General features: G+C 40.1%; 4 protein-coding genes across 6 annotated transcripts; 2 read left to right on the top strand and 2 right to left on the bottom strand.

The window, feature by feature from the left end:
• Positions 1-503: 503 nt before the first annotated feature.
• Positions 504-2,385, top strand: LOC111797509 (putative 12-oxophytodienoate reductase 11). Its single transcript, XM_023680523.1, has 5 exons — positions 504-837; positions 910-1,050; positions 1,127-1,257; positions 1,362-1,538; positions 1,660-2,385. The coding sequence occupies exons 1-5, from the start codon at positions 710-712 to the stop codon at positions 2,253-2,255; spliced, it is 1,173 nt and encodes a 390-aa protein (XP_023536291.1). The 5' UTR covers positions 504-709; the 3' UTR covers positions 2,256-2,385.
• Positions 2,386-3,904: 1,519 nt separating this feature from the next.
• Positions 3,905-5,793, bottom strand: LOC111797513 (HMG1/2-like protein). Its single transcript, XM_023680530.1, has 8 exons — positions 5,621-5,793; positions 5,471-5,525; positions 5,184-5,291; positions 4,744-4,801; positions 4,591-4,635; positions 4,430-4,510; positions 4,247-4,339; positions 3,905-4,151 (listed from the first exon to the last, which is right to left on the bottom strand). The coding sequence occupies exons 2-8, from the start codon at positions 5,515-5,517 to the stop codon at positions 4,134-4,136; spliced, it is 450 nt and encodes a 149-aa protein (XP_023536298.1). The 5' UTR covers positions 5,518-5,525; positions 5,621-5,793; the 3' UTR covers positions 3,905-4,133.
• A 548-nt stretch (positions 5,794-6,341) lies between these two features.
• LOC111797512 (DNA repair RAD52-like protein 2, chloroplastic) lies at positions 6,342-8,225 on the bottom strand. Of its 2 annotated transcripts, none has more exons than XM_023680529.1 (3): positions 8,134-8,225; positions 7,966-8,045; positions 6,342-7,306 (listed from the first exon to the last, which is right to left on the bottom strand). In XM_023680529.1, exon 3 carries the CDS (start codon positions 7,166-7,168, stop codon positions 6,575-6,577), a length of 594 nt encoding a protein of 197 aa, XP_023536297.1. In that variant the 5' UTR covers positions 7,169-7,306; positions 7,966-8,045; positions 8,134-8,225; the 3' UTR covers positions 6,342-6,574. The 2 variants fall into 2 exon arrangements, with proteins under 2 accessions (XP_023536297.1, XP_023536296.1); XM_023680528.1 differs by having other exon boundaries at positions 6,367-7,306; positions 7,941-8,045.
• On the top strand, positions 8,118-12,697 carry LOC111797510 (probable serine/threonine-protein kinase PBL21). 2 transcript variants are annotated; one of them, XM_023680526.1, is made up of 8 exons: positions 8,118-8,205; positions 8,353-9,609; positions 9,673-9,756; positions 9,839-10,014; positions 10,121-10,310; positions 10,416-10,807; positions 10,909-11,252; positions 12,316-12,697. In XM_023680526.1, the coding sequence occupies exons 4-7, from the start codon at positions 9,928-9,930 to the stop codon at positions 11,212-11,214; spliced, it is 975 nt and encodes a 324-aa protein (XP_023536294.1). In that variant the 5' UTR covers positions 8,118-8,205; positions 8,353-9,609; positions 9,673-9,756; positions 9,839-9,927; the 3' UTR covers positions 11,215-11,252; positions 12,316-12,697. The 2 variants fall into 2 exon arrangements, with proteins under 2 accessions (XP_023536294.1, XP_023536293.1); XM_023680525.1 differs by having other exon boundaries at positions 9,727-9,756.
• The last annotated feature ends 1,097 nt before the right edge of the window (positions 12,698-13,794 follow it).

Here is a 13,794-nt window from a genome sequence, read left to right on the forward strand (position 1 = left end):
CCAATGGCTTCGGTTGGTCGCGGTTGAATATTCCAATTCCATGCAACGTTGGTATTTTTAGAGTTTAAACAAAGAAAAATGTTTGGTCATTTTTTTCTGCGGAAACCGCCGACTGAAAATTTAACCTTTTCTGGAAACGTAATCAAAGGGATTTTCTTCGTCTTATTATATTTTTTGATAAATTAATTAAATAATGCCATATTTAAAGGGTGGGGATGTGAGTGGTGACCAAATTAATTTGTTAAATGACCATTAGGCCCTCTCCTTCTCTCGTCAGTTGATGGTAGGCCTGCCCCACGGACTTTTATCTGATGTTCCAGTGGATTTGTATTTCAAAATTGGTTTTAAAATGTTAGAGGAAAGTCGAACAAGGACAATATTGTAATTTTGATTTTGAATATCTTGGTTTTCTTTTTTTCTTTTCTTCTTACTTCTTTCTTGCAGTTCATATATATATATATATATATATAAATAAAAAAAATCATCAGTCGTGGAACTAATCTTCTAATTCTCAATTTATTAAAGAAGTTTTTTGGTGTACGCTATTCATTCAAAAAGTTGGGAATCTTCCAGGCTTCTAGTCAATATGGCTAATGGAGTGTTGGTGGCATCTATTAGTTTGGGCCACGTTCCTAAAATAACTTATCTCCATTCCTACAAATAAACAACACTCATTAGTTACCCACGTTGGAGGCCACATGATACCAATATGACTTCTTTACAAACTAATTCGTTCCCGGCAACCCCCGAACTCCGATCCGACGGCGGCAGCCAAGTTCAGCAGCCGCCGACCCTTCTGTCTCCCTACGACATGGGACGCTTCTCTCTTTCCCACAGGTCAGTATGCTGTTCCAAAACATCATGAATGTTCTTGGCCTTGAATTTAGACTTCTCATTTTGTTTTTTCAGGATTGTGTTGGCCCCACTCTCGAGGTTAAGGTCTTACAATTTCACGGCTCAACCGCACGCCGCTCTGTACTATTCTCAGAGGGCGACCATGGGCGGTTTCTTGATCGGAGAAGCCTCTGGAATCTCTGAAACTGCTCAAGGGTACCTAATTTAACTTCTTCTTCCTTGGGGGGCTTTTCTTTACTCTGCCAATTGAATTGAATGTATATGTTTGAAGGTACCCAAACACTCCTGGAATTTGGAGGACAGAGCATGTGGAAGCTTGGAAGCCAATAGTGAAGGCTGTTCATGACAAAGGTGGCATCTTCTTCTGTCAGCTGTGGCATACTGGAAGAGTTTCCTATCGTTGTAAGCCTCGGATTCTTGACTCTAAATTCGGTACAAACTCTGGTTCAAGTAAAAGGTTATCATCGAAAGGACCCTTCTTTAACTCTCTCTCGGCTGTGTCATAGCTTTTCAGCCAAATGGTGATCCTCCAATATCGTGTACGGACAAGCCACCAGCGACTGAGAAAGATATATGCGGAAGCACAGTACCGGAATATCCCCCTCCTCAGCCACTAACGGCGGAGGGGATTACTCAAGTGGTCAACGATTACAGGGTTGCAGCCAGAAATGCCATGGAAGCTGGTAAGAAGACAATTTGATCTATACTACCTTATTATTAATGATTATAAGAACAAGAAAACGACCCAATTGAAATTATCCAAATCCCACACGGAAACTCTGATCATTAATCAAAACGAACCAGGTTTCGACGGAGTTGAGATTCACGGCGGCAATGGGTACTTAATCGATCAGTTTCTCAAAGACCAAGTGAACGACAGAAGGGATGATGAATATGGAGGAAGTTTAGAAAACCGCTGCAGATTTGCTCTGGAAGTAGTGAAAGCTGTGAGTGAAGAGATCGGCGGGCACCGAGTCGGAATTCGGCTATCGCCATTCGCCAATTACAATGACTGCGGCGACTCTGATCCCGAAACTCTAGGCGAGTTCATGTGCAAATCCTTGAACAGATATGGGATATTGTATTGCCACATGATCGAGCCGAGGATGGTAACTCAGTTTGAGAAAAGGGAGGGTGAAGGAAGAAGTTTGTTGGCGATAAGAAAGGCGTTTAAAGGAACGTTCATTGTGGCTGGCGGATACGACAAGGAGGAGGGAGAGAAAGTGATTAGAAATGGCGGTGCTGATCTTGTTGCTTTTGGGAGGTTGTTTTTGGCGAACCCAGATTTGCCTAAAAGATTTGAACTTGGTGCTGCCCTTAACAAGTACGATCGTAGTACTTTCTACACTCATGACCCTGTAATTGGCTACACTGACTATCCTTTTCTTGAAATGCATTGAGAGCCATTTGGTCATGCTTTCCGATGTTTGTTTGAAACAAGATGATGGTTTGATGATAACTTGTAAGTTTTCCACCATTCGGCTTCTCGTTGATCTAATATATTATGTCTATTCTCTCTTTAGCTTTCAACCTCTTAATCTATTGGTAGAGTTTTGGTGTATCACATAATATGTTAAAATCCATCATTCTAATCAGTTAGATAGGTGTTAGATAGGTGCCATACTCTAAAGAAAGAAAAAAAATGTAGGTTGCTAAACCTATGATTCAGAGTGACTTCATCTCTTAAATGAAAATAATATCATATAAAAGTTAGAGAGGGGAATATTGTCATCTCCCTCCTCGTATATATATGTTGTATTTTTTTTTATTACTTTTTTTGTTGTATTAGCTTGTAATTTTTAGCACAATCACAACTACTGGGATGGGATAGACTTGAATTGTTTCAAAACATTGGTATCATAGCCAAGTTGTCTCCCGAAAACAATTCAATAAACAAGACCACAATAAAACAATTAAGTCAGTCCCACATCAAGTGACTAGTTGACATTAAAGATCAAATGCAGTATCTTCAAGAGGTTCCTAACAATATTTGGTTCTTGGATGACCACATGAAAAAGAGGTTCCTAACAATATTTGGTTCTTGGATGACCACATGAAAAAGCTATGTGCCAAGATCAACATGAGTGATGTGATGGCGAGCCACTTAAATGAGATCCACATCTAAGAATTGATGTATACGATGTAAAATGAAAAAGAGAGCCACCAAAGCTAGAGAGCTAGTGGCTTTTAAGTGTGGAAATAGCTTGCTTAAATAGGGACTCCCAAAGAGCCATCGGTCAGATAGCACTAAACTTTTAGAAGCCTTGCACTAAACTTTTAGAAGCCGTGAAGGCCTGGTACTTGGGATGGAGTTCTTACTTGGCACAAGGTACTTGGGATGGAGTTCTTACTTGGCACAAGGTCAACCCTATGCCCATTGTTGTCCAAACAAGCATTAAACACCCCTAATCCCATTGTTGTCCAAACAAGCATTAAACACCCCTAATCCCATTGTTGTCCAAACAAGCATTAAACACCCCTAATCCCATTGTTGTCCAAACAAGCATTAAACACCCCTAATCCCATTGTTGTCCAAACAAGCATTAAACACCCCTAATCCCATTGTTGTCCAAACAAGCATTAAACACCCCTAATCCCATTGTTGTCCAAACAAGCATTAAACACCCCTAATCCCATTGTTGTCCAAACAAGCATTAAACACCCCTAATCCCATTGTTGTCCAAACAAGCATTAAACACCCCTAATCCCATTGTTGTCCAAACAAGCATTAAACACCCCTACCCTAATCAAACATTAAACAACCTGAAGGGGTAAAGACCCAGACCCTATTACGAACCCACCTTCATGGCCATCCAGAGTTCACTTGAAAAGCTTTTGGCCTACAAATAACCATGACCAGCACACGACTAAATGGATATGAAAATACAAGCACTGGGTTTATTTAAAGAGAGATCTCTGTTTAAGGGTGGCCAACAGGAATTCAGAGATTGTCTGTTAACTGTAATATAGATTTAGTGGGTGGATTGGATTGAATCTTCATCTTATCACATGGTGTGAAGAGGAGTGTTCTTGCTATCTCAGTGAAATATAAGGGAAAAAAAAGATAGTTGGATTGGATAACTAACATTGTAAGGTACAAGACAGATGATCTCCCAATACAACCTTCCGTTACTGAATGCACAAACAAAATAACAGGGAGATACTAAAATATTTTCATGATATAACAAAACAAATTAACAGGAAATGATCACACCATTATTATGGAAAGATCAAGTACACTGAGAGCCTAAATGACGTTGCTATCATCTACATCTTTATCACTCGTCATCGTCCTCCTGTAAAAATAAAGAAAAATAAAATAAAATGAATTTAGGGCTCAAACATTACCACTATAATGTCAAATTTAAATAAACTCCATAAAAAAGATTACCTCTTCGCTGCCCTCATCTCCTTCCTCATCATCATTCACCTCAGACACTGATTTCTCAGATTCATCTTCTTCTGCAGCATTGGCTCCACTGGCCTGAAACTCACAAGGGGAGTGAATTCAATTCAAATAAGAAAGACAGTGCGGAAATATAAATGCTTCATAAGCTTTAACAAGAGGATATACCTGTTTCTTGTTATAGGCCTTCATAACTTTTTCATATTCAACCTTCCTCTTGTCAGCCTTGGCAACGTAAGGTGCTTTATCCTGATATTATAAACAGTAATTCAGACAGAGTTTATAATACCAGGAGAAGTATAAGAAATACTAAGATAGCTATCACGTACAGCTTCTGACATCGATTTCCATTTCTGTCCAGCAGCCTTACCAACCTGATTGCATCATTTGTAGGTATCATCGATCATTTCAACAAAGAACCATAAAAGTTGGAATGGAGTCAAAAACTAACAGAGCGACTATTAGAAAGCTAAATAGCTTACAGCAGACACTGCTTTGTTATTCGGATTCTCCTCATTGAACTTCTTCCTGAACTCTTCCCTTTAATTATCAAAAAATGCAACAACATGACAACACAATGATTATATACGTACTCGACGATTTACAGGAAGAAAACAACTGCAAAAAAAAAAAAGGGGTTCTAAAGCAAATAGACACAACAAATCAAAGGAATCTCTTTTGTAGAGAGCCAAGCTGTTTTAACATTCGCTTATGTTTCCGTAAGGTATTTGAGACGAACTTGAATATCGTTAGCTACAAATGTTGGATACCCCAATAAAAAATCGTGGAAATCAGGTTCATCGTTAATCTGTCCTTGTTGACATTTTTTTTTTTAAACTTCACAACCATGAAAATCAAATAAATTGAATATATGCAGAATAATTCAGAATTCGAAAAGTAAATTAAAAGATTAAAAAATTACATAAAAACGAAGAAGGCACTGGCGGGCCTCTTGGGCTTGTTAGGATCTTTCGCTGCCTTCTTACTTCCTTTTTTGCCCGCGTTGGCTGCACCTTTCTTCACTGCAAGCCTACAATATTTTGGGGGGGGGAAACCATAGACAACGATCAATCAGAAAGAAAGAGGTCAACGCCTAGCTTGGGGACAGGTAATTCACAACAATGAGGCTTCATAGATCTAGGGCCGATCAAAACTAAAACATAAACATATACGACAGAAAAAGCACGGAGGAAGAAAAAAAAAACTTACTTGGTGTCTGCTTTCTTCGACTCCGACTTCGATTTTCCGCCTTTCATTTCGAATCCTGCAGTATACGATCGGATCAGCAAAAATCTCGAGAGGAAACAAACAAAAGACGTGAAATTACGTGAGAAATCGAAGGAGATCAATGTAACGTACCGAAGGAAGAGAGCTCCGGAGGGAGGATAGGTTAGGTTTAGGGTTTGAAGAGGGAGGAAGAAGCGGACCTGCGTTTGAGATAGAAGGAGAGAAGGGATACGAGGGTCGAGAGAGTTTTGAGAGTAAAAAGGGATAATTATGCCCCTGAGAAGGGCAAATTGGAAATTCAATTGCCCAGGAAATGAAAGCAGGGATTTAGGCGGGATTCTAAATTTATTGCCACCTCAATAATCTCCGCACTCCTATTTCATTGGTCCACGTCATTATATTATTTTTTGCCCTTCCCCGTCTCTCCGCCTCTTTGTGTTTTCTTCCCTAATATTCGTTGGCGGTGCGACTCCCGCCACCCCACGGCAAAGAGCATCTCCGAAGGCCCGTCTTATAAGATTTCGGCATTTAAAATAAAGCCCAATAGAAGCCCAAAGTAAAGCCCGTATTAACAAATCTCGGCCTTGAAAACAAAGCCCAATAAAAAAGCCCAAAGTAAAGCCCGTATTAACAAATCTCGGCCTTGAAAATAAAGCCCAATAAAAAAAGCCCAAAGTAAAGCCCGTATTAACAAATCTCGGCCTTGAAAACAAAGCCCAATAAAGAAAGCCCAAAGTAAAGCCCGTATTAACAAATCTCGGCCTTAAAAATAGACAAAAATAGAAGGAAAAAAAAATAAAAAAAAAAAATAAAATGAATAAAAGTTTGAATATGGGCACACAAGAGATGCACGTGCACAACAAAAGTAAACAATTGTATACCGAAGGAGCAGATAACATTCACCACAGAAATGAGGTTTCTAAAGTTGAAGGGCCAACATTATACCCATTTCTACAAAATAACTTTAATTCAATACATGTTGGAAGCATAAGCATAAGCATAAGCATAAGCATAAGCATAAGCACAAGCATAAGCACAAGCATAAGCACAAGCATAAGCACAAGCATAAGCATGGCATTCATTCATTCATTCTTCATGGTACAGATACAATCCGAGCCCAAATCTTGCACAAGCCTTGCAAAAAGCTATTTCCTCCGCCGCAGCTACAGGATCTTCATTACTGCCATTGGTGGCTGATACTGTTCCAGTCGATTCACGGTGTGCCTCTCCATCAGATCCTCTTACAGTCACACGATACACCACAGTCACGCTTCCATTGTCGGAGAATATAACGTCTCGTATTTCTCCACACCATCCAGGGGCGTAGAAACTCAGCATTCTATTGGCATGAAACCAAGGGATGAAAGTAGCGGATTCAGGAACTTTCTGGGCGATGTTATCGGGGATTCTCTTGTTTAGATCCCGGAGGATCTCGGCAAGGGGTCGGGTGATGCAGGATGAGTTAGCTGCGGAAAATGATTTATTGAGCGGCACAACATAGTTGGAATTGGGTACTCCCTTCTTATCACTGCTGGAGCATACAACACGAAGATGGCGGTGTTTTGGAGTGGTAGAAATTAGGGGGAGGCGAACCTCACTAACAGAGTGGGAAGAGGGAAGGGGGGATGATAATGCAGGGAGGTGGGGCCCTGAGAGCTGGGATTGGGCATAGATAACCATGAAGTACAGCAGGGACAACCAACGATGACTTAAGTTGTTATTAAACTCAACTTATGTGGGCAATGTAGGGGTGAGTATAGAACAGTTGACTACAAGCACGAGAACGCCTTCAAGAACAACCCCAAGGATTTAATACACCTGAACATCAAGAAACAAGACATTTTAGACAATATCCAAATCTGAAAAATCAATCAAGATCAACCAAAACACACCATTCCAGCCCCAAGAAAGCTGTGGGCTAATCAACCACAAAGTATGCGAACTAGGCTGAAAATTAAGGTTAAAAGACATCTGCATTGGTGATTGAGGAACTTTTTCGATGTTTCATTCCTCTTTCCAACAGAGGTGGTATCTAACAATCCACCCCTTTGAAGATCGGGTGTAGGGCTCTGATATCATTGGTAACAGCCCAAGTTCACCATTAGTCACTTTGGCCCATTACATATAGTTGTCGTCTACTATAGAGAGGGATTAGCACTACTCCAGCTGTCTACTATAGAGAGGGATTAGCACTACTCCAGCTAGTGACGCCTTTAGTAAGAGATATTTTCCTCTTTCGCTTTAACCCATTCTCTCTAATTATTTACATGGTCCCTATTGACTACTAAGCCAGGTGGTTAATAGTGAAAACATAGGGCAATCTAATAAGGTCCCTTAGCAGCCACCAAAAATCAAAACAGAGGAACAAGGTAGTGCCCCAAACAGAACAAGTAAATCGCTCACTCAACAGGTAAGCGTCCATTTGAAATTGTTTATACTAAATTGCAATTACCGGAATCGTTACAGATCAACCGAACCTTCAATTCATCCGATCACACCGAATATTCTGCTCCCGATTGATTAGATCCACTCAGGTTTGAAGCTTCCTTCGATAGATCTGAAACGATTTCAAGAAAAGAAAAATCCGTCAATATCTCAAATGTTGAAATGGTCAGAAAGCTACAGATTTCCAACAAAAGTTTCACCTCTGGGCAACGGCGGGATGTTGATGTTCACGTCGTCGGAGTCAAATTTGATGCAGTTCTTGATCAAAATTTGTAAGGCAGCGTGGTTTTGTCTTCCTCACCTACCTCCTGGAACTAATTTTATTTGATCAAGGGTTTTTTCGAAATGGGCTTTTATTTTAAAGTGGGCTTACAAAGTTATTGGGTTTAGTTTACAAATGGTAACAACTTGTCATGCAGCTTCGTACAAATGGAGTTTGACCAGCTTCATACCTTCAAGAAAATTCAAAGAAAATCCATGTTAGGTTTGCTTTCATAAGAGAAAACATTGAAAGCACTGAGAAGAAGACGAGCAAGAAGAGGACCTGCGTCGTTGCCGGAGCTGATCTTCTCATGGCCCCAGACAGCCAAACATTGAATGCTGAAGTAGACCCAAACAGGATTGTTATTTTTTTTTTTTTTTTTTTTTTATTAAACAATATCATATGCACGACGACTTTGTTTATACCCATGTCATCACTCCAGTTGGCTCATCAACATACGTGTCCTTTTTTCAACTGAAACCGTCTTTTAAACGATGAATGGATCAATTATTTTATTTGACTTTCTAATCAGCTTTGCATGTGATGTGGATCAGACTTGTACAGTTCTCCGTCAGGTAAGATTTAACGACCGTCGTTAAAGTGAAGACGTTGACCTGATCCAAAACTAAAGTCAACACGATAACCCACGATCAGAACCGGTCGGAAAGTGTCAGTTTCGTAAATAGCAGTGATGATGAAGGGCAGTGGCAGGAACTAGACGACCGGCCACCGACCGGAACTTTTATATGCGGGCGAAGGGAATGAAGAATTCAGAGGGAAGAGAGCGAGTTGTGACGATTGCCCACAACCATAAATGCAAAGAAATGAAGACCCACCATCCCCCCAGATTCAAACCCTAAATAAAAAATGCTATCTTTAAGCCTATTTTCAACTTGAATTTTCTTTCCCTCTTACTTCGCCGGAATCTGAACTCAATCGCCGGCGATGGCCCTCGCCCTCGCCCTCCGGCCAACCCATTCTTTGTTTTTATTTGCTTTCTCATTTTTGCCCTTTAGATCTATCTCTGTTTGAAAGATCAGGATCGGCAGTGGCAATACTTCTTATCGAATTTCCCTATTTATTTGCTTTTTTTGGCTGGGTTCTGAGATTATGTAGCCTACATTCTTTATTTTATTAATTTTTTCCCTAAAATATCCTCCTCCTCCTTCTCTCTCTCTCTCTCTCTCTCTCTCTCTCTCTCTCTCTCTCTCTCTCTCTCTCTCTCTCTAACGATTCTTCTCGTGCCCGACCCTAGGGTTAGTCTTCGAATCTTCCTGTTTCGGAGGGGGAGGCTCATATAGGTTTGAATTGGGAATTGGGGATATCGTTGGTTTGAGTTATTTTGGAGATATGAGCTGGTTTTCTTGCATTCGTCCCCGTCGTAAAGACGCCGGCAAGGTCGAAATCGACAACGGTATGGTAATTGTTCCAATTTACGCGCTCTCTCTCTCTCTTTCTTACATTATTTTGAGGTCAGATTTCAAAGAATCTTCGATGTTTTGGGATCTGTAAACTTGCAAAAATTTCGCAGGGAGTCGGAGGGGGAACTCCTATTCAAATGGTAAATCGCTACTCCTACTGCCTCATTCTTTTTACTGAAGGCCTTTTGATTTTCATCTTATGGTTCTTAAATTTGTGCTCAGACATTGGAAAGGGGAAGGAATCACAACCCAGCAATGGAAACAACCGGAAATGTGGGGCTGCACGAAGCTTCCCATTTCGCGAGTTAGCCATGGCCACGAGAGGCTTCAAGGAAGTTAACTTGATTGGTGAAGGCGGTTTTGGAAGAGTTTACAAAGGACGATTAGGAACAGGCCAGGTTGTTCTTGCTGCTTCATTTTTTTATCACCTACATTCCTGAAAAACACAATGTGCTTTTACTTCAATCTGATATTTATGCAATTGTTATCTGCTTGCTCGAGCAGCTCGTTGCGATTAAACAACTCGACCGTAAAGGTCTTCAGGGATATCAGGAATTCATCGTAGAAGTTCTCATGTTAAGTTTATTAGATGATAGTAATCTTGTCACCTTGATTGGTTATTGTACTGATGGAGATCAAAGACTGTTGGTCTACGAGTATATGTCGATGGGAAGCTTGGAAAACCATCTTTTTGGTATGTCTATCAATCTCTACCCTAAAGAATAACTTAGAGATAATTTCGACCTACATCGGTTGTAATGCTGGTTCTTTTCTTCTTGGTTCTGTATTTTGTTTTCAGGCTTGTCCCCCGAACGACCACCATTGAGTTGGAACACTCGAATCAAGATTGCTCTTGGTGCAGCCCAGGGGCTTGAGTATCTTCACTGCACAGCCAATCCACCAGTCATCTACCGTGACTTGAAATCTGCAAATATTTTGCTGGATGATGACTTCAATCCAAAGCTCTCAGATTTCGGCCTCGCGAAGTTAGGACCGGTTGGTGACAACACTCATGTTTCCACCAGAGTAATGGGAACACAGGGTTATTGTGCTCCGGAGTATGCCATGAGTGGCAAACTCACCCTTAAGTCTGATATTTATTGCTTTGGTGTAGTTCTGTTGGAGATAATTACAGGTAGGAAAGCTATAGACTCCACCAAGAAACCAGGAGAGCAAAATCTGGTTGTTTGGGTAAGTTCTCATTTCCTGTGGCTGAGCTCTGCTTGTTGTTTTAGATGACATATTATACAAACTGCCCCTAACAACGACTTCTCCCCCGTCCCTCGTTTCAGTCTCGCCCTTTCCTAAAAGACCGGAGGAAGTTCATTCAATTGATCGACCCGCTGCTCGAAGGTCGCTACCATCTTCGTTGTGTACATCATGCAATTGCAATTGCTGCAATGTGTCTCCAGGAGCAGCCAACGTTCCGGCCAATTGTCAGTGATATCGTTGTTGCCCTTGAGTACTTGGCTTCTCAGAGTTGCGGATCAGAACAACCGAGGGACGAGGTGCCTAGTCCCTCCAAACCATCTCCTCAAAAGGACAGGCGTTCCCCTGTTCAAGCATCGAGATGTGGAAAGAATTCAAGATTCATGTAAGGGTGGTTGCTGTACAAGTCTTCGTATGGCTGTGGAAGGTATCAAATCAATTATCTCAAATTGTTTTTCCTCGATTGAAGTAATCATTCATCACACAAATAGAAACGGACCGCTTCTCTTTTAGCAAAGCTTGTAGAGAGCCCGAGCATTAAGCTAGTAGATAGCCTCCTTTTTGGGCTTTTCTTGTCCAGACTTTCCTTCAAGGTTTTAAAACGCATTTGCTCTGGAGAGGTTTCCACACCCTTATAAGGAATGTCGGTTGGGATCTCACAATCATCTCCTTGGGGGTCCAACATCCTCGCTGGACACCACTAGTCTCTAGCTTTGATACCATTTGTAACAGCTCAAGCCCACTGCTAGAAGATATTGTCCATTTTGGCCCGTTATGTATCGCCGTCAGCCTCACGGTTTTAAAACTATACTTTTATAAATGATATTAGTGTCAGACACCAAACAATGTGCCAGTAAGGACGTTGGGCCCTAACGGGGTGGATTGTGAGATCCCACGTCGGGTGGAGAGGAGAACAAAACATTCCTATGTGAAAACTTCTCCCTAACAAACGCGTTTTAAAATCGTAAGGCTAACGGCGATATGTAACAGGCCAAAGCAAACAATGTCGGCTAATTGTGAGCTTGAGTTGTTACAACGACTGTTTGCATCGATTTAAGTATTTAACCAGAAATATAAAGCAAAACTCCAGGCAAAAGGGAAACGTGAAGAAATAGTAGCTAGCTCTTTGCCCGTCCACATCAATACCATGTGGAAATCCCAAGGGGGAGTCCATGTTGGCAAGAGCTTGGAGTCTCTTGGTCATATCGGCTTAGACCTAAGGTTCCAAGGTCGAACCTTCGAGTGAGCTTAATACTAAAAATCCTTGATATCTCTGGGGTCTAGGCCCAATGTTGGTTTCCTTGTGCATAGGAGAGCAAAGCTCCAACCCCCACTTAAACTCAGGAAGAACAGTTCTCTGTTCAGTTATATACTTGGTATGAACACATTATTTCCTTTCACTCTTCTCATATATAGCTTTTTTGTTCTTTGTTCGTTTGAATCTGAATAGGAATTGAGTTGCTGGGTTCCATTCATGTATTTGGTTGCAGATGCATTTGCAGTTTCTGGCGTTAGCAAAACCCGGCCAACTCCAAATATGCAAGCAATCCACATGCATTTTTGAGTGCCAATATCTCCCCTCCGATGGCCGTTGCACATATTTCAGGTAATACAGATTCTTGCCTGCAATACGGACTACATCAACTAGTCTCATACATGGGATTCATCTTTTCTGATTTCCATCATTCTCAGTTCATTAATATATATATATATATATATATATATATATATATTTCTTTACTATGGGCTTGTCAAGTGCAGTGAAGCCAGCCCATATGATGATGATGATCCACATAATTTATATATGTATATAATGTAATCAACTGATAATAAACTTGGTGAAAGGAAGTGATTGACATTTGACTAACTCAACTCTAGAGGTTTGACTTTGACTAAATTGAATCCCACTACCTTTTTCAAAAGCCACCCTCCATAATAATTGGATTGGGCCCACCAAGAGGCCCATTTCGGCCCGAATCAAAGTTTTTAGTTCTCTTAATTGATTAACCGTAGGTGTGGGGTAGGATCGAACTATTTAATTTATTACTGAATTATGCTCCGATTCGCTTTTAAATAGTGATTTTATTCAATTAATATGCTTGACTTTTCTTCGTCTAATCCATTTATACGCATTTAATGCCATCACCTGCCAATTTCATTGAGGGAGAGATTTGAACCAAAAAGAAAAAAATGAAATAATGATGGTGATATAATTGTGGATTGGGTGGACATGCCTTGTTCTAGCTTTTTAGGCATGTCAATTATCAATGACTTGTTTTAATTCAATTGGGTATCAAAAATTGGAACACGAAACTACGTATCTCTATTAGTATGATGCCTTTCGGAGAAATCCAAAGATAAAGTTATGAGAATCTATGCTCAAAGTAAATAATATCGTTCGTTATCTTTTTCATTTAGATGCATTTAATAAATGGAAACACACAAAGAGATGGAAGAAACAAGAATAGTAAGAGATGGAAGAAACAACCTTTTCAGGGACCATCTCTTTAATTCTCTGTTGACCCCCAAATTGTTTTTGTGTAACACGTTTCTACCCATTCACCTGTCCGTCCTCGATAGTCTCACCTAAATCATTAATACTCAAAATAGTTTATTTATTTATTTTAAAATCCACGTTTCAAAATTAAATAGATATAAATTGTTTGTATATTTTGTTTTAGAGAAAGTTAAATATGTGTAAATCTCTAATCCATGTGTTTTGAAAATAATTCTTTATATATATATATATATATATATATATATATATATATTAAAAAGTGGTGTGATGTGAAATTTTAAATATTAGGCGGCTATAAAGTTAAAAATTCAAGCTACTCGAGTGCAATTTTGGGGTATGAAATAACGGTCAGCAAGATTGTTGGTGTTGATTTATATCCTCTATTTTGGGCATTTTGGTCATTTCACTTATGCACATGCCAGCACGAAAATTCCTTTTTGGCTACCTTTTA

The sequence above is a fragment of the Cucurbita pepo genome, chromosome LG06, assembly GCF_002806865.2.
Source record: "Cucurbita pepo subsp. pepo cultivar mu-cu-16 chromosome LG06, ASM280686v2, whole genome shotgun sequence".
NCBI lineage: Eukaryota > Viridiplantae > Streptophyta > Magnoliopsida > Cucurbitales > Cucurbitaceae > Cucurbita > Cucurbita pepo.